This window comes from Pteropus vampyrus, unplaced genomic scaffold, assembly GCF_000151845.1.
Source record: "Pteropus vampyrus isolate Shadow unplaced genomic scaffold, Pvam_2.0 Scaffold528, whole genome shotgun sequence".
Classification (NCBI taxonomy): Eukaryota; Metazoa; Chordata; class Mammalia; order Chiroptera; family Pteropodidae; genus Pteropus; species Pteropus vampyrus.
The window spans coordinates 1768823-1787460 of record NW_011889309.1 but is presented as its reverse complement, the minus strand read 5'-3'; the positions used below and the strand labels follow the sequence as shown (position 1 = coordinate 1787460).

Sequence of the window (18638 nt, the reverse complement as noted above, 5' to 3'; positions counted from 1 at the left end):
TGCTTTTCACTGCTTAAAAACTAAGGTCCAAACTCTAAATGTGGCCCTTCAGTCATATGGCCCTTTGCTATTTCTAGAGCTTTATCTCCATCTTTAGCTGAATGCTTTTGCTTGCAGCTCATGATAAACTTTTGACATGAAAAGCGTCCTTGTTTTATTCATTCTGAATCTGTTGCTCTCTTTTCTCCTCTTGTCTACTAAGCCTCTTCCTATGTCTTTTTCAAGAAGACTTGGACCGAATTGCTATTCCTCTGTGAAACTTTCCCTGGCTCTCACTCGGGCAGAGTCAGATTATCCCAGCACCTGTATTATGCTGCTGTGAAAGGATTTATCACCATGCCGTGCAATCACTTGCTTTACTTGACAGTTTTCCTACTAGACTGAGCTTATTCAAAGTAGAGATTTTTATCTTTTTTTTTTTTTAATCAGCACCCATCATACTAGGCACTTAAAAGTTTGTTGATTGCATTAGTGAATAAATGATTGTATCTTAAGGATTGATCAAGACCACTTGCTGTAACTTTTTCTGTGATCTTAAGAAATTCACTTAATTTTTTAGTCCTTCAGTTTGCTTATCCATAAGATAAGGCTGCTGATAAAATAAATCATTGAGGCACGTTGTAGATGTTAAATGCTATACAAATTCTAAGACAGCTTTCTATAACCTAGTTTTCTAAAGCTTTCATTATATTTATTTGTTTCATTGTCATGTTTAATCTGATAACTGTGCTGCTCTCAGTTATAGTTCCTCTTTTTGTTAAGATGTTTACTAGAATTCTTTGAGATCCATGTCACTTAATTTCTAAGTGACTTGTTAATATATAAAGATTTATTGGGCTGTTCCAAGAAACAATCTCCATTTGTACATGTACAATTTATTGATTTACTTATCTAAACAACTAGTGTAGTTCTCTATTCAACAAATTACCATCTGTGCCTCTGTCCTCTGAGATGCTTAATTGGCATGCATGCTGTGTCCACACTGCACAGATGCAAAAAGAACTACCTTAGTAATCCTCTTTCTCCACCATTCCCACAGTGGTCCTACTGGTGAACCTCTGGTGAGACTTTTTGGCCTACATGGGTGACAAGTTAGACCCGATCTTCCTCTGAATCATTCCAGCTCCTATGTTCCCAGGCTGATTTTCCTAAATTATTTTTCTTTGGGAGTATAAAATTTCACGGAAGTGTTGTGCTTTGTACTTTGACCTATGCTTTGACCAAGTACATAAGCTTTTACTAACTTGTGGGAACAGTTTAATAGTGATATAGTTGCTACCTCAGAAGAACTATTTATGTCAGTATGGATCAGAACACAGTTTATGCTAGATAATTCCACGTTTTCTCTGCTTAGACAAAGATCTACACTAAATATTTTTCAGGCTGCACTGACATGTATAGACAGAGGGTCACATGTTTATTTGTACTTTGCTCAGTCTGTATATTCATTCCTGTATGTGCCCTACAGTCTATTTTTGGGCAGTTTTCAAATAAACATTTGTTACTGCTACCCTTCAGGTTTCCACTTTTCAGTATTTTTGTTTGTTTGTTTTCATCATTCCTTTATATTTTGTCATTAGCCTTAATTGTAGTTGATCCCAGTCTTCTAGAATATATGTCAAACCACAGAGATATGGGAGAAATGCTGACAGCAAAAAAATATTGATTTTTAAGATTGATTAAACTCTTTGCCAGGCTACAAATGCCTCATAGGTCACAGTTTTAAGACATTACATTTCAACCCCATTGCATCCTATATATCTGATTACCAAAAAGATCATTTGTCCCAGGACATTAACTAAGTTTATTCAGCCAGTATTTAATATAGCAATGTGGAACAAGATAATATTGTTTGTTATTTTAGTGTTTTGAATGATCAGTAATGCTATGAGAAACTTCTTTTGTAATTTAAACTGCTGGCTGCTGTATATCCAGAGACTAAGATAAATATGAGCAAGAAGTGTAATACTTTTGGGAAAACAAAGATTTATCTCCATCCTTCTAGTATTGAGCATCTATGTGTTAAAAAGAAGATGCATTTTTTTTTAGCTTTTGATTTGAATTTTTGGCTAAGTAGATTTTTGTCTGACCTTTCCCAAGATATCTCCTTTTTCCTCCCTTTCTTATCAAAACCATTTTATAAAAGAAATTAAACCAAGTAGTTGAATTAGCTACTCAGGTGAGGTAGAGAAGAGAATAGTTTGGGTATAAATTACAGATTGTTGTCATACAATGCTTTTCCCATTTTTTAAAACTGCAGTTTCTTCCTCTTTAGAAGCCAGAGAGCCCCTTATTAAGTCATAGAATTGTTGAGACTTAAAAGATCTGTTTTTCTCCATATTTCTGTACATGAGTATAGTCAACTCATTCCATCTAGAGGAGTCTTTTTTTTATTTTTCAAATTAAAAAAGAGAAATCAATACGCTGCCCTAGAAACTCATTGAATATTTTGTCAGTCTTTATTAGGACATTTTTCTGTGATAAGTAAATTTAACTATGTAACGAATATTATATTTTTCAAAATCTTATTAAATTATTACCCCCAAATACTTTATAATTTTAGTCTTATAAAGAAAATATTTATTTCTATCATATTATTTTTCCAGCTTGAATCATTAGACTATAGTCCAATTTTGTCTTTTTAGGATATCCTAGAGCTAATGAGTCATTATTCTAAATCTTTATTCTCATTGGACAGTAGTGTAGGCGCGGACTATGAAAAAGATTACATCAGTATCTGTTAGCCTTGGGTATCCTCCCAGAAACTGCTTCAGAAACTCTTAAATTATAAATTTTTGAGTATTTTCTTCTTTTACAAAAATAAAATATGAAGGGTGGTGGTTAGCAAGGGTTTATGTTTTCTGTTATTTAACTGGGGGATATACTATAATAGCAGTTATTCTTCATGCTGTAGTTAAAGCACAATTCTTCTTCATCTTTTTTTGCCCTTAAAAGAGATAAGCATAGCTGATCATCATCTTCTGTATGAAAGTACTTTATATCATTAGCAGTCAGGTGGTAGAATGAAGTAGAAGATTGGTCCCTACATGGATTATTTAGTTGTGTTGTGGCCACAAACTAAACTCCAAATCCTAGCCGTATGGCTCACAAATGCTTAGTCACAAAAGGGATGAAGCAGGAGAATATGCACACACTGGTATAAATTCCTTACATTTTAAACTGAAGCCTAGTGTATTTTCTCTAAAAGAGAGCTCTTTCTTCATTCGTAAAATGAGAATTAAAAATATACCACTTAAAAGAGTTAGTGTGTAGAATAGATGAAATAGTGCATGTGAAGACCATTCCTTTTGACATACTTCTCTGAACCTTATTAGAATTAATCTACTTCTCACTGATTTCAGAGCTCCTGAACTGTACAGCACACAGTAAGTCTGATGTAAAATACAGATTAATTTTTTTTTTCTATCCATAGTTCTCAACACTGGACACATTTTTGACATTACTTATGGAGTTCTGAAAAGAAACAGGCATTCAAGTCTCAATCATGAAGCTTGTCCCACCTATGAAGCTTCTGATTCAATAGTTTAGGACAGAGCCTGGGAATCAGTATATTTTGAAATTCTACCAATGATTTTCTATATGATATATTTAAATATAAATAAATATAACACGACAAATATAGTCAGGGTTGAGCTATTGGTTTATATTACTTATATTAGTAATAGTTACATTTATTGAATGATTTTATGCCATTAATTTATTCAGCAAACATTAAGTACCAGCAATGCAGTAGTAAACTAGGTAAGTATTATCCCTGCTTTCATAGATTTTTATATTCGATTGGAGAGTAGATAAGGAAACAAGTTTCTAAAAGATGTACCAATCACCATGGTAAGTGCTTTACATATGTATCTCATTTAATCCTACCAACAGTCCTGTAAAACAGGTAGATAGTATTTTCTCTATGTTACAAATGAGAAAACTGATATTTGGAAAGGTTAAGAAATTTGTCAAGTCACACAGCTAGGAAGTGTTGGAACCTGGTTTGAATCCAGGTTTTCTGACTAATGCTAAATATTCTATTGTACTCCTTTTCTTATAACTTTTAGTTACCACATTGCTTGGCTGTTAGATGCTTAATACATTCACTACGCTTCTAGCATTTATTTCATACTACTTTAAGCCTAGTTCTTTATTTTTTTCTGGTTATATTTATAATTTACTAGTTGTGAAATAGTAGTTCCCCCTTTTCCATGGAGGATAAATTTCAAGACCCTCATTGGATGCCTGAAACCACTGATGGTACCAAACGCTATATGTACAATATGTTTTTTCCTGTACATACATATGCTTATGACTTCTCTTTGGCATAACTGAATTGCCAGCATCACTACTCTTGTGCTTTGGCACCATTATTAAGTAAAAAAAGGATTACTTGAACACAAGCATTATGATGATACTGCAACAGTCAATCTGATAACCAAGACGACTGCCAAAGTGACTAATAGGTGGAGGTGGGTGGTATACACAGCCTGGATATGCTGGAGAAAAAGACAGTTCATGTCCCAAGTGTGAAGGAGCAAGACAGCACAAGATTTCTCACAGTACTCACAATGTGCGCATTTTAAAACTTATGACATATTTATTTCTGGAATTTAATATTTAATATTTTCAGACCATGACTGACTGCGGATAACTGAAACCATAGAAAGCAAAATTATGGATAAAGGGGGGCTACTTTATATTGGAAAAAACAATAGCTCTGATGTTTAAATTCTAGATTTGGCTTTTGTGATTCCGAGACCTTGGTCAAATTATTTAATATCTGAGTCTCAGTTTCTTTATTTATTAAAATGATAACTTTATTAGTCATCTTGCAAGTTGTTTTGAGAATGTAGTGAAATAAGCTATATCAGAGACTAGTACTGTGCAGAGCAAATAATTAAGATCAGTAGTGATCAGTTCCTTTTCTAAAAATTTTTTTGTGTACCAATTTGCTAGCCAAATCATTAAATTGATGATCATGTTTTCTCTTTCATTATATAAAGTTAATATATTTTAAAGTTTAGTACATCTTTAAACCAAGCTGAAACTGTTTTCTAAGTAATTGTGACTATGGAGTCAAATTTGAACACCTGAATCATTATTTTGTGTTCTTCAATAAACCTTTAATTGACCTTAATGTTGTACTGTGGATGGAAAGAAGGACATATTCAAAGAGATTACATAGCCTAAAATGTTATCTAAACTATCTTTTCTCCATTTATCAAAGAGAACATCATATAGAACAGAATAAAACCTTGCCAAAGGCAATATAGGAAATTTTTCTTTTGTGTCATTAGTTTTCAGTTATTTTCAAGATTAAGTTATTTGCCAAGATCTGTTGAAATTATTTATGCCTCTCTGTGGGTACAGTCACTAAATAGGACTCCATCCTGTGAATGTCCCTTTGCCTGGAGATCCACTCAGTTAGGCTTTTTTGAGCATGATTGTTATTTAAAAGCCTGATATGCTTTTCTTTTTTTCTTCCTAGGTCAGTAAAATTGTGTCAAATGTTCCCCAGCTGGAGTTTCTAAACCTGAGTTCCAACCCTCTGAATTTGTCAGTTTTAGAAAGAACATGTGCTGGGTCCTTCTCTGGGGTTCGCAAACTTGTCCTCAACAACAGCAAAGCTTCTTGGGAGACAGTCCACACGATACTGCAGGAGTTACCAGAGTAAGCCCAGACAGCATGTTGGAGAGGGGGCTATGTTGCCATCTGTGTTAGTACATAGAATTACTGCTGATCTCCCATCTCAGAAATACTAGAATTACAGATTGAATGGAGAATGAGGTTAGAAAAATGAAGTAATTACAGTGAAAGTGTGAGGATAATCTAGTAGCATTTTTATTGGAATACTTGTTCAGTGTTGAGTAACACCAAGATATAGGATACATAATCCTTTGGCTAGAAAATATCCCTGAGAAGCACTTATTATTTCTAGATCAGCCCAACCTTTCTCCATTTTAATCTTCTGATTACCTGATTTTAGAATTTTGCCTCGGTACACTTCTTTGGGAAGAAAAAAAGTTGTAGTATCTTTTAAATATATTAACACTCAGATGATTAAGTACGTAGCTAGCCTGATTTGAAAATGGACCTGGTATCCTTTTCCATAATTTAAGCAAGAAATTATACTTTTATTAGTTTAGAAATGCTATGTTTGTATCTATCTTTGAATATGCATGTAAGTGTTCAAAAGAAGTAGTTTAAAGAAATATATGAAGTTGTAGTTTCTTCGACTGTGTAAATATGGAAATTATCGAAGCATTTTAGAATCTGGTCTCACCCCACTTATTTTCTCTTAGTTTCTCATAATCACTCTAATTAAAATTGGTTTTCTCACAGTATGCCGTATCTAGCATGGCATAAAATGAGCTTCTAAATCCCAGTTCTACTTACTAATCATATGACCTTTGACAGGCTAATTGACTTCTTTGAGCTCTGTTTCCTTGTCTGTAAAATGGGCATAATTATATCTACCTTGCAGAAATAGAAGTACAGTCGAAAGCACCTGGCACAGGGCCTGTCATAGGGTAGTTATTATTTCTATTTGTCAACATTTGTTTATCTTGTTTCTGGAATTTTCTTTCATCTCCTCATAACTTATACAAGTCTGCCCCTCCTTCAAGGCCTTGCCTCCCTTCCTGATTATTCTAACTACAAATTCAATTCCATTCCCTTTGTGCAACTATTGTACTTAAAATTAGACCTGCTTAATTATTGCTTAATTGTACTTAAAATTAGTCCTGCACAATATTAATTTAGTACTGGGTTATATGTCATTCTTTCCTGTTTTATGCATTTTAGAATTTGTTTTCTTTCTCAGTTGTATTTTAAGCTTTAGGAAGACATCTTTATATTTTCTTTACAACACCTAGCGGAGTCTCACACACAGTAGGCACTTATTTATTTCTTAAGTGAATGAAAATAGGTGCAAAGTAGACACTTAACTGCTATAAAGAATGAAATATTTCCTTTTTTCTTCTGCAGTTTGGAGGAGCTCTTCCTGTGCCTTAATGACTATGAAACAGTGTCTTGTCCTTCTATATGCTGTCATTCTCTTAAACTACTACATATAACAGATAATAACCTCCAAGACTGGACTGAAATACGAAAGTTGGGAGTTATGTTTCCTTCTCTGGATACCCTCGTCCTGGCCAACAATCATTTGAATGCTATCAAGGAGCCTGATGATTCATTGGCCAGGTTGTTTCCTAATCTGCGATCCATCAGCCTCCACAAGTCAGGTAAGATGCTGGCTTGTTCTGATTCTACATGCAAATTGATCTGAGTTTATGCATAAAATACAGTGAAAGTGTATTTCTTTTAGTGACAGTTCTGCCTTCTTCTAATGTGCATTTTTAAGAGCAGCATCCAGATGATTATTGGTTAGCTAAAGTTAAGGCATTCACTTTCATAAATCAAGTGGCATAGCATTATATTAGCTATTTATGTTGTATAAATTAAAGGGGTCATCCTATGAAAGAAGTAAAATTAATGAACTATACAATAAAAGATGGAATAAAAAGGATATAAGGAATTACGAACAAGACCATTTTGTCTGGATTTAGGTTAGGGAAATCCAACCTGCTATGCCTTTCAAATGTTCACTTTTCTTTTCTAGTATTTATATGTAATTGATTGCCATTTTGTTGCCATCTAATTCTTTATGTCACAGAAACGAATATTTTTAGTCTGTTTTTAAAAAATTAATAATCTTTTTTTAGAGTAGTTTTAGATTCATAGCAACATTGAGCAGAAAGTATAGAAAGTTCCTGAATGTTTACTACCCTCACACATACGCAGCCTCCCCAACTATCGACAGCTTAGCACCAACATCCCATTCATAGCAAAATTGAGCAGAAAATATAGAAGATTCCCAAATACTTACTACACTCACACATACACAGCTTCTCCCACTATCAACATCCCAGCATGATTTGCACAATCAAACTTACCTCTAGACACATCATCATCACTCAAAATCCATAGCTTACATTAGGGTTCATTCGTAGTGGTGTACATTTTATGGAATTGGAAAATTTATAATGACATGTATCTACCATTGTAGTATTATAGTAATAGTTTCATTGTTCTAACAATTCTCTGTGCTCCACTTATTCATCCCTTCCTTCCCTCCCCAGTCCCTGGCGATCACTGATCTTTTTACTGTGTCCATAGTTTTGCCTTTTTCAGAATGTCATGTAGTTAGAATTATACAGTACATAGCCTTTTCAGATTGGTTTCTTTCACATAATAATATGCATGTACATTTCCTCCATGTCTTTTCATGGCTTGATAGCTTATTTCTTTTTAGCACTGAATAATATTCCATTGTCTGGATGTTCTTCAGTTTGTTTGTCCACTCACAAATTGAAGTACATCCTGGTCGTTTCCACATTTTGCCAAAATTATTAATAAAGCTGCTGTAAATCTCTGTTTGCAGATTTTTGGGTAGACATAAATTTTTAATTCATTTGGTAAAACACCAAGGAGTGTGATTTCTAGATCATATGGTAAGAGTATGCTTGGTTTTGTCGGACACTGACAAACTGTCTTCCAAAATGGCTGTACCATTTTGCATTGCCACCAGCAATCAGAGTTCTTGTTGCTTCACATTGTTGTCAGCATTTGGTGGTGTCGATGTTTTAGATTTTGGCCATTCTAATAGGTGTGTAGTGGTATCTCATTGTTCTTTTGATTTGTAGTTCTTTTGATTCATATTCAACATCTGATGTTGAATATCTTTTCATATGCTTACTCGCCGTCTGTATATCTTTGGTGAGATGTCTGTTCAAGTCTTTTGACCATTTTTAATTGGATTGTTCATTTTCTTATTGTGACATTTTAATAGTTCTTAGTAAATTTTGGATAATAATTCTTTATCAGATGTGTCTTTAGCACATATGGTCTCCCAGCCTGTGTCTTTTATTTATATTTTCTTGACATTGTCTTTCAGCCTATTTCTTAAAACAACTATATAACTGAAATAACCTACAACTGAAAAAAACATAAACAGTTTAACTTGCTATAGAGGTTGTAAGGGGAGGAATTAAGTTTTAAAAACTAGTATTTTGCATAAGGAAGCTGCTTATTTCACAGCTCGATACCCCTTGAGCTAACTCTGTTCTTCCTCCTAGATGGACATGCCATTCTCAAGGGAAGAGGATGGTTGTAACTTGAGATAGTTATGCACCAGAGTCCTCATAAATTGCTCTTCTGCCTTTACTTTCTGAAGGTTGATAGAAATAGGAAGGGACTAAGTTGTTCTCTAAAATGGATTTGACGTGTTGTAAAATTGACCAACTTCATTATTATAGGAATATTTTTCCTACCAGGGACAAGTATTGACTTGGATGATACATTTGTTCACAGCCATCGGAAGAGTTTCATTTTAGAATTAAATGAACTTAATTTGTTGCATGTTCTTCTTACCCAAACAAAGGTTCAGGTTTTTTTGTTTTTGTGTTTGTTTTAATTTTGAATCTGTTTTCCCTGTTCCCAAAATGAGGACAGTATGAATGAGGGATAATATTAAGTTTCTGGTCCTATTGACCTTGCCCCTCTTTCAAATTTGTTAGGTAAAAATTCAAGTCTGATAGTATCAACTCTGATTAATAGTTGTATTCTATGAATCTATATTTGGTGAAAGAGTTGATTGCATCGCCTTTTATGTAAGCATGAAGTACATCCTGTTTGTTGAAACCACCAGTGACTCCCTTTATAAACCATTTGGGTAGAGAATTAGTAGGTAAGTGGTTGTTGGAGGATGCAGGTCTCTCTTCTTGACTACAGAAGTCGTAAGAATAGGAGGCTATAGGGAAGGTTTTATGGTATTTAACTGTAGTCTATTCTCTCCTTGGATTAAAAAAAAAAAAAATTCAGGATCTCTAACTAGTTTATGATCATTTTAACATTTCAAATATTCTTAATTGAAGTATTTTTTTTGCTATGTTTATCTTCTTATGTGGGTGCTTTTCTGGATTTACTTAATGTCTATTTCTCAAATCAGGTTTGCAATCCTGGGAAGACATTGACAAACTAAATTCCTTCCCCAAACTTGAAGAAGTGAGATTGTTAGGAATTCCTCTTCTACAGCCATATACCACCGAGGAGCGAAGGAAATTGGTAATAGCCAGGTCTGCTGTCCTGATTATTCTGCTTTTTTTCTCCCCTCAGAGGCCTTGCTATTTTATTAAAGGAATAATGTACTATTTAGGAGAAAGTACACTGTAAATTGATCTGTTTCTCGAACAGACTGTATTTGAAGGAGCTGCTTTTATAGCTTCAAATCCTAGAAGGAAAGGAATGCAATATGATGAGAAAAATATGAAATGTAATTGTCCTGCCAAGACCACTGAAAAATTTCCTCACAAATCTATTATTATAATTTTTGATATTTATAATATTTAAAGTTCTATTTTGGGTCATGAAGAAAAAGTAAGTATAATAGGGAATCAATTCTATTTTAGTTGTCCTTATTTTCTCTGTTAACATAGTGGTCATTTAAAGTGAAATACCTGAAAACCAGGCTGTTTCATTAATGTAAAACAAGAGAGCAGCTTCTGTATTTTATTCTCGTTACACAGATTGACTTAGATCTGACTACTGTATTGTTATCATCTTCCTCTAACTTCCCCGCCTTTCGCATCTCAGGCCCCACAGATTACTGAAATGACCCATGAGTGTTTATTTTTGTATGTACCTTTAGCAGCAGTAATATTCGGCTCAGATGTAAAGGGACATGGAACTTTGATTTGTTCTCTTGTGCACTAACATAGTTGTTTTGAAAGGGGAACAGTAGGCATTAAAGTTCCCTAGAGAAGAGCGGTTAGTTAAACAAGGTATTGATCTTTCTGACCAACCAATGCCTAGCAGATTTTTACTGCTTTCCAGTGGTTGATATACCCATTAATATTTCACTGAAAAAATAAGTTTCAGCATATTTTTCTTCTAAGAAGTCTTGCAGTAGGCCTTGTATTTAATTTTCTTTACTATTCCTTCATAAATATAATAAGTTAATTCTTGAAGTACATAACCAGATGGTATTGATTATTCTATAGACTTATGCTGTCCAATATGGTACCCATTAGCCATGTGTGACTTTTTAAGACTTGAAATATAACTAGTTTGAATTCAGGTATAAAATATACATTGGATTTTGAACGCTTTATATGAAAAAGAGAATGTAAAGTATTTCATTAGTTGTTTTTTAGTATTGATTACAGGTTGAAATGATTATACCTGCATTTATTGGGTTAAATAAAATATGTTATTAAAATTAATTACATATGTTTTATTTTTTTAAAATATGGCTACTAGAGAATTTAAAATTACGTATGTGGCTTACATTATATTTAGGTTGGCTAATGCTGCTTACAATCGTATTTTGAAAAGTGAGTTATGATTATAAAAGGTAAGCGTCACATTAAAAAATGAAACTAGGTATTTTTGGTCTTTTTGTTTCTTATACCACTTTAGTTTATGTCAGTAGTTGTATAGAAGCAGAGCTATATCAAATGTGTTCTTTCAAGAGAATGAGACTGGGCCTCAAACCAGTAATTTTATTTCTAAAGCTGAATATTTTTAGTATATTAAAATGTCTTTATTTTGGGTTTCACTTACAGATTGCCATCAGTTTCCAAACTTAATGGCAGTGTTGTTACTGATGGTGAGCGAGAAGATTCTGAGAGATTTTTCATTCGTTACTATGTGGATGTTCCACAGGAAGAAGTGCCATTCAGGTAAAAATCTCTCATCAGTTTAGCAACACTTTAGCAAGTATTGAGGCAATATAAGAACTGTTGTTGTAGAACAAAATCTAATAATTTGTTATTTGACTCTCTTAGAGGATATTGATGATAAGTTAAAAAATAAAGAAACACAAAAGCAAACCTATCATATCTCATTTTCACAGTGTATTTCTTCTACCCTTGCACTTGTATTAAGAATGGTTGGCTAAGTACTTGACTGCTTCTAATAGTTCCTATTCCATACTCCATTATCATCGATTCCTTTTTAATCCTCTTCTCCATATTTTCCCCAAACCCTAAAACGTCTCTTCTTTCACATTGCATCAGCTTTTAGGATATACTAAGTTTTACGGTTTGGTAAGTTTGGCAAATGTGCACTAACTAGGTTTAGGGATATGAGAAAATGACTGGAAAAAGAGTCCAGGAAATATTAAAGGATTTTAGGATGGTTGAGTATAGAGAAATACTGAGGGCTAAATTAGTAATTACTTTTAGGTATATGAAGAGTAAATATATATATTATGTGGTTAGGAACTATCTTTAATACTCTTAAATATAAAAGGAAGTATAACCATTGTGATATAGGTAAATGTAAAAGAAAAAATCCCCAAACACGTTTCTAGGTGTTAATAACTATAATCAGTTATCCAAAAGTTATATGCTTTCTTTAATGACTTTAAGAATAATATGAAATCTCATTGAACAGGAGGAGTTTCAAACAAACAGGATGCAAGTTAAGACTGAGCAGGAATCAAATCAGTTGGTCCTTCGGGTTACAAATTTCTAATTCATTCTTTCTGAGCGTATCTATATTTCCCCAAAGTTTTCTATTATTTACAGACTTTAAGGCATTCTGATTGGCTTAACCAGTGCTATATAAAAAAGATTTTGTGGTATTGTTAGTAGAATTTTAAAGCCTAAGCATTTAAAAAATATTAGACAAATTAAGTAAGGATTTAGAAAATAGCCTTTTAAAATTAGCTAAGAGCAGCGAGGTAGAGAGAAATAGATATTACTATGTTTTTAACACAAATATTAGTTTAAACTGCATGAAGATTTTTTAATGTAAAAAAATGGTTTTTTTAATGTAAAAAAATGATTTTTTTAATGTAAAAAAAAATGGTTGTTAGCTTCATTTGAGTCAGTCTAACATATTAATAAAAGAAGTAAATATTTGGCTTTATGCCAGAGTCTTTCATTACAGTTTACTTAACTTCCAGTCAATTGCAAGTAGTATATGCATGGATGGTGAATTGTTTTCTGTCTGGCAATTAACACCTACTTTCTCACTCACTACTGGTTAGATACCACTGCTTGGTCTCTTCCTTCCTTCTTGAAATTGAAATGGGCAACCTGATTTCAGTGTCTCCTACCAGCATCCATGGCCTATAAAATGTTTTTCAAAGATGTGAGTGCTCTACTCACAAATGTATTTTTCAAGGCCTTGCAGAAGGAAGTGTCTTCTGGGTCCTCTTAGTGTTCATAGATGGAGAATGGATGAAAGAGTAACATAGGTGACGATAATTTCCAGCATTCCTGTGTTCTGAAGTTTTTGAATTCTTCCTTACACATTATCCCAAACAATTTGTGGCATCTCAATTTCTTTTAGCATAGACCACCATTGAGTCCAATTTCCAATCAGCCAACTAGATAAAAATTTAGAACTAATCTAAGTGGTTCTAAACCATCGAAGCTAGCTTTTTGAATCTCTGTTAATGTACCTATATCAACAAAGTCAGCTAGATCTGAAATTGCTTTTCCTTCCTTGGTCAGTATACTCTGAATCTATTACTACACTTATTTCCTATATCTTTGTATATATAAATGACCAAAGTTTTGTAATTCTTATGGTGTTTTTGTTATTAAACCCTCAGAACATGCTGTGATCTGATGGTAGAAAAGCAGAGTATATATGTGGAAGGATGAGGCAAATGGGGAATTAGTTTACTCTTGCAAGGTAATTCCCTCAAGAAGGTGGATTTTACTGCCTTTTTAAGCAAGAGAAACAGTCTCATTAGGCCCAACTAGCAAGGGGGACCTAAGTGAGGATGAGGGAATTCAGGATACTCCCAAGTACTTCCGTACACTTCCATTCCAATTCATTCTCATTCTCTCTCTCTCTCTCTCTCTCTCTCTCTCTCTCTCTCATATCAGTGCTCCAGTTTTCATAAAATATTCCCAATATGGATACAGATTTAACTGACCTATAATTCGACAGCCTGGAACATCAAAACTTGTACTTTTTTTTTTTTTTAAATAGCTACCTCAGTTCTGTTGCTGTAAGAGAGAAAAGATTGTTTTCTTTAAAGTACCTGGGTTTCAGTCTGTGCCTTAAGCCTAATTTATAGGAATGTGACCCTACTATTCTCTTTATTTAAGCTACTTATACCCTTAGAATAGCAGATGCTCTACTTCATGTTCTTGAATTCTCCATGCCCTTATATTGTTTTATTATTGGCAGCACTCTCTTAATTACCTAAAGCATTCCATGTGACCCCAAGTGATAATGAATTATTTTACTACTTCATGTTAAAGATTTGCAGAATCCTTTCCATGAACACTGATAATATGTTCAGTGGCCCCTACTAGGCCAGAAACCAATCCCAAATTGCCTTTAATTACCTGAGATACTATTGCCAGTAATTTGCTCCCTGGTACTAATTTCTTACTGTACACAACAGAAATCAACTGGCCAAATTCGGTAGGATAGGAACTTATTAAAAGGATAATGAATCACTGAATCAACAAAAAGACTAGAGAATTAGGCTTGTGTAGTATTGGTGAGAAGCAAGGCACAGCCAAGATTTCTGTATCTTATTATACAACAGTATGCTTCTTACACTGGGCGCTGGACCATCATGAGTAAGCTGCTGGACTTCATTGCCATTAGACATTTACAGCTGCGCCTTTGAACCTTGACTCTTATCAATTTGTTGTGAATAATTTCTCTTAAAACATGAATCTTTGCATTACTCTTAAGGTGTAAAATTCCAACTACGTTAGACAGATTTATGTCACCTTTCCATGTTCTAGCTTTCAAGGAATGGAGAAAAAGAAAATCTACTCCCATTTAGGCTTCTAGTTCCTGCCTCTCATCTATCTTGGGTTCGTCTCAAATCAGAGAAGCATTCAGATGCTGAACAGCCAAAGTCAGCCTATATCTCCTGTTCCCTAGTGATTTTTCTAGCGGTGGAATTATTCATTTACTCAGAAAATATTTTTTGAATCATTATGATGTGCCAGGAACTGTTAGGCACTTAAAAAAGAACATGATGAATAAGTGCAGAGAAATTTGTATTAAAATGTGTTCATTTAGCTTAGTATGATAATCTCAAGATCCATGTTGTCGCAAATGGTAGTATTTCATCTTTTCTTATGGATGAGTAATATTCCATTGTATACATGTAATATGTGGGATATAAATCTGAAAGCAACAAATGAGCAAGACAAACAAACAGAAACTCATGGACGTGGACAACAGTTTAGTGGTCACCAGAGGGAATAGGGGGGAGAGGGGAGGAGGTAGATTAGAGTAAAGGGATCAAATATATGGCAATGGAAGGAAATTTAACTTTGGGTGCTGAACACACAATGCAGTATACAGATGCTGTATTTTAGAATTGTACACTCAAAACCTATATAATTTTATTAACTAATATCACCCCAATAAATTAAAAAATGCATTCATTATGAATTAAGAATAGTGATATAGAAACAGAATGTTAGTCCTATAGTTACCACATCTTTATCTTTCAAGTTACGTGCATATTCTCTCCCTAAAATACTAATGAATAGTGAATAACACAGTGCATAGTTAGTAAAAGGTGAAAATTTAACTCGATAATTCAGCATTTCATATAGAATGACATTTGAACTTTTGTTTCTAAGTTGGATGGAGATATCTATTTATTTTAGAGAAAACATTCCTTTTCATTTGACCATGGGATTTTTTTTTTTTTTAAATCAGGGTTTAACTTGGAAGTTGTAACTTCTACAACATCTTTCCCCTAGTTGTTAGGTCCCGTGAGCTTTTCCACCTCCTTTCATCTTCCTGTCTTATGTCATTAAACATGAAATACCTTTACTCAATTTAGACATAAGTAAGAAAAATTAGCAAAAATATCTTTTGAAGAGATGAATAAAAAACCATTATGATCAGTTGAATGTCCTTTATGGTAGCAAAGTTATTTTGTGAATCAGTTAGATTATTCACACACATCTGTTTCCATGTGATTAGTCACTTTGGCAACAGAAGACTTTAAAGATGATCCAAAATTTACATATCTTGTTTTCCTAGCAGAATAAAGTATAGGCTCCAGTAGAATACCTACTATTACCTGAATCATTTAAATTTTTTATGATGAACAGAATAAAATGTTTAGAGGACCAAAGGGAGGCATATTTATTAAGAGTTTTATAATTTCTTACAAGATGCTCAATTATCCTTCTTATTGCCTTCTACTGATAGGTGGAACTGGAATTTTAACCTCTCTACTGTGACTGTTTATGGCAATAATAGACCAACAAAAACCTGAGCAATCACCAAGATGTTTCATATTTATTTACTTTGTGAAACAATAGAAGATGAATAATCTCCATTTTTTTATTCTTGGCCTTTAAACATCATAGTGTTGCTTTTTCTAATGAATAGATTTTCTTTTAAAGCTTCATTTGTGTCTTGTCTCTTCATGGCTTGTGTATCAGTGGTGCACCGTTTCAAAAAGTTCAGCCTGTAAGGCAGGTGGTTGAAAAATTGTCTTCACTGGGCTCATTGTATTTCAATTATTGGACTCACATTCTACCAGTAGAACATCTAGAAAATAACTAGAGATTCTAGCTGGGTTTAAAGGACACTTTGATTTATTTACTGAATACCTACTATAAACCACGAGGCACTGTGACAGAAGCTAGATATAAAAAGACAAAAAAAAAGCGTCTCCTCTCAAGAAGCATGCCATCTGGGCTAAGCTAGAGATATATTTCCTTTGCTGGATCCTCTTCATGTTCCTAACCTCTAAAAATCAAGTTACCCCCAGATTCAGTTCTTGGACCTCATCTCTTCTGTGTTCATCTCCTAGATACCTTTATCCAGTTCTGTGGCTTTACGTGCCTTCTGTATTCTAATAACTGCCAAATTTATACCTCCTGCTCTGATCTGCCCCTAAATTTCAGACTAGTATTTCCAAATGCCTACTTGACAGCTCCACTTGGATGTTTAAACCTTAAGTGCCCCAAACTGAACTTTTGGTACCCTCTCTTACCTTCCCCCGGTCCACCTCTACATCTTCTACCATATCTGCTGCTCTGCAAGTTTTCCTCCATCTCTCCATTTCTCTAGTTACTCAGGACAAAAACCTTGGCATCATGCTTGATTTTTTTCTTCACCCCATATCTAGTCATTTGTTTTTTTCTTTCAGTTCTTTCAAAAATATATAGAGAATCTGAGTACTTCTTACCATTCATTTAAGTTCAAACCTTTATAATCTCTTATCTGTTTTATTATAGTAGCCTCCTAATTGGGCTCCCTGAATCTACCTTTGCCCCCTACAGCTTATTTTCTACATGGCAAACAGTTTATAAGAATCCACATTAATTAAAAAATCATCCTTGCTATTCCTCAGCTGTATTAAGCACACTCCTACCGCAATCCTTTGCACTTTATTCCCTGTTTGGAATGCACCAAGGCTCTCTCCTTTGCTAATACCGTACCAGAGATTCCTTCCTTGATCATCTAATCTATCTCTTAACCTACTTTTATTTTTATTTATTGACACTTAACTTAATTTCTTGTGTACTGTTGGTCTCCCTCCACTGTCTTGTATGTTCTGTAAAAGCAAAGACTTATTCTCTTGTGTACCTTGTTATACCCTTAGAGCAGTGCCTGACAATATATCAACTCTTCAGTAAAATGATTAAATATATGCATTTTGCTCTGGGAACATAAAGGGGGCAGGGCGGGTACTTAGCTCTGCTGGAAGAGGTGGTGCTGCCTAGAAAATGAGTTGCTCCGGTGAAAGTAAAGGTAGGCTATTCCAGACAGCTTCGAGTACATGGGAAGTAAATGCACAAAAATATGAAATAAACCTTTATGTCCAATGAACTACAGTAATTCAACATGACTTAGTGAAAAGTAGTAAGTGACGTATATGACAGATAATTCTGGGAGGGAGGTGGGGGCCAGAGCAGTCCATTAAGTACTTTGGTATGCCATGCCAAGAGACTAGGACTTTTTCTTGTAGGCAGTGGGAAATCATTGAAATTTTTTAAGTGGGGACGTTACATGAGTGGATTTTGGTTTATATTTAGAAGAAAAAACTGAGGGAGAACTAGAAACCTAGTTAACTGAGACTTTAGTAAAGGAGAGGATATGTGTATTGGAGGTTGCTTATGTCTTTTACAGAGGTACACGTGATAAAACTGAATTTCACCACAGAATTTGAAATAATCCTTAGAAGACACATTGTGAAGTACCATTTTTTTTCTAACATGTAGTTTCTCTAGGGGTATAAAAATATCATTTAGAGAGGAAGAAACCTCTCATAAAGAAACATTTATGAATCTGGTACATGTTGAAGTATACCTGTTTATTATTTTTACCTTTTCCTTTATCCGATATCTGTCCACATTGCCTATATTTATCAGTTTTCCCTTTATTTTGTGTCTGCTTTAACTCTTGATGAGAGATTGAATTTAAATTGCTTATTTAGTACTTCACTAATACCCAGCCCTCCGCTGTTTAGTTTTAAAGAGAGACAAAGAGAAAAAGAAAAACTATGTAACTTTTCTTTTAGAAATCACCATGTCATGTATCTTTTGGGGTTCAATGGTTTCTTTTTGTTTTTGAGGGTAGTAGGGGAAAGTAAATCCACTGATTTGGGGTAT

At 34.0% G+C, this 18638-nt stretch overlaps 1 protein-coding gene across 3 annotated transcripts in view; it reads left to right on the top strand.

Annotated features, from left to right (window-relative positions):
• Positions 1-18638, top strand: part of TBCEL (tubulin folding cofactor E like) — a 71054-nt gene that overhangs the window by 27105 nt on the left and 25311 nt on the right. For 2 of the 3 annotated variants that reach the window (XM_011383590.2, XM_011383589.2), the window contains exons 4-7: positions 5495-5676; positions 6994-7250; positions 10016-10142; positions 11631-11747. In XM_011383590.2, the coding sequence (XP_011381892.1) occupies positions 5495-5676; positions 6994-7250; positions 10016-10142; positions 11631-11747 (683 nt within the window). The remainder of the gene's footprint in view (positions 1-5494; positions 5677-6993; positions 7251-10015; positions 10143-11630; positions 11748-18638) is intronic. The other variant, XM_023525115.1, reaches the window with a different exon arrangement.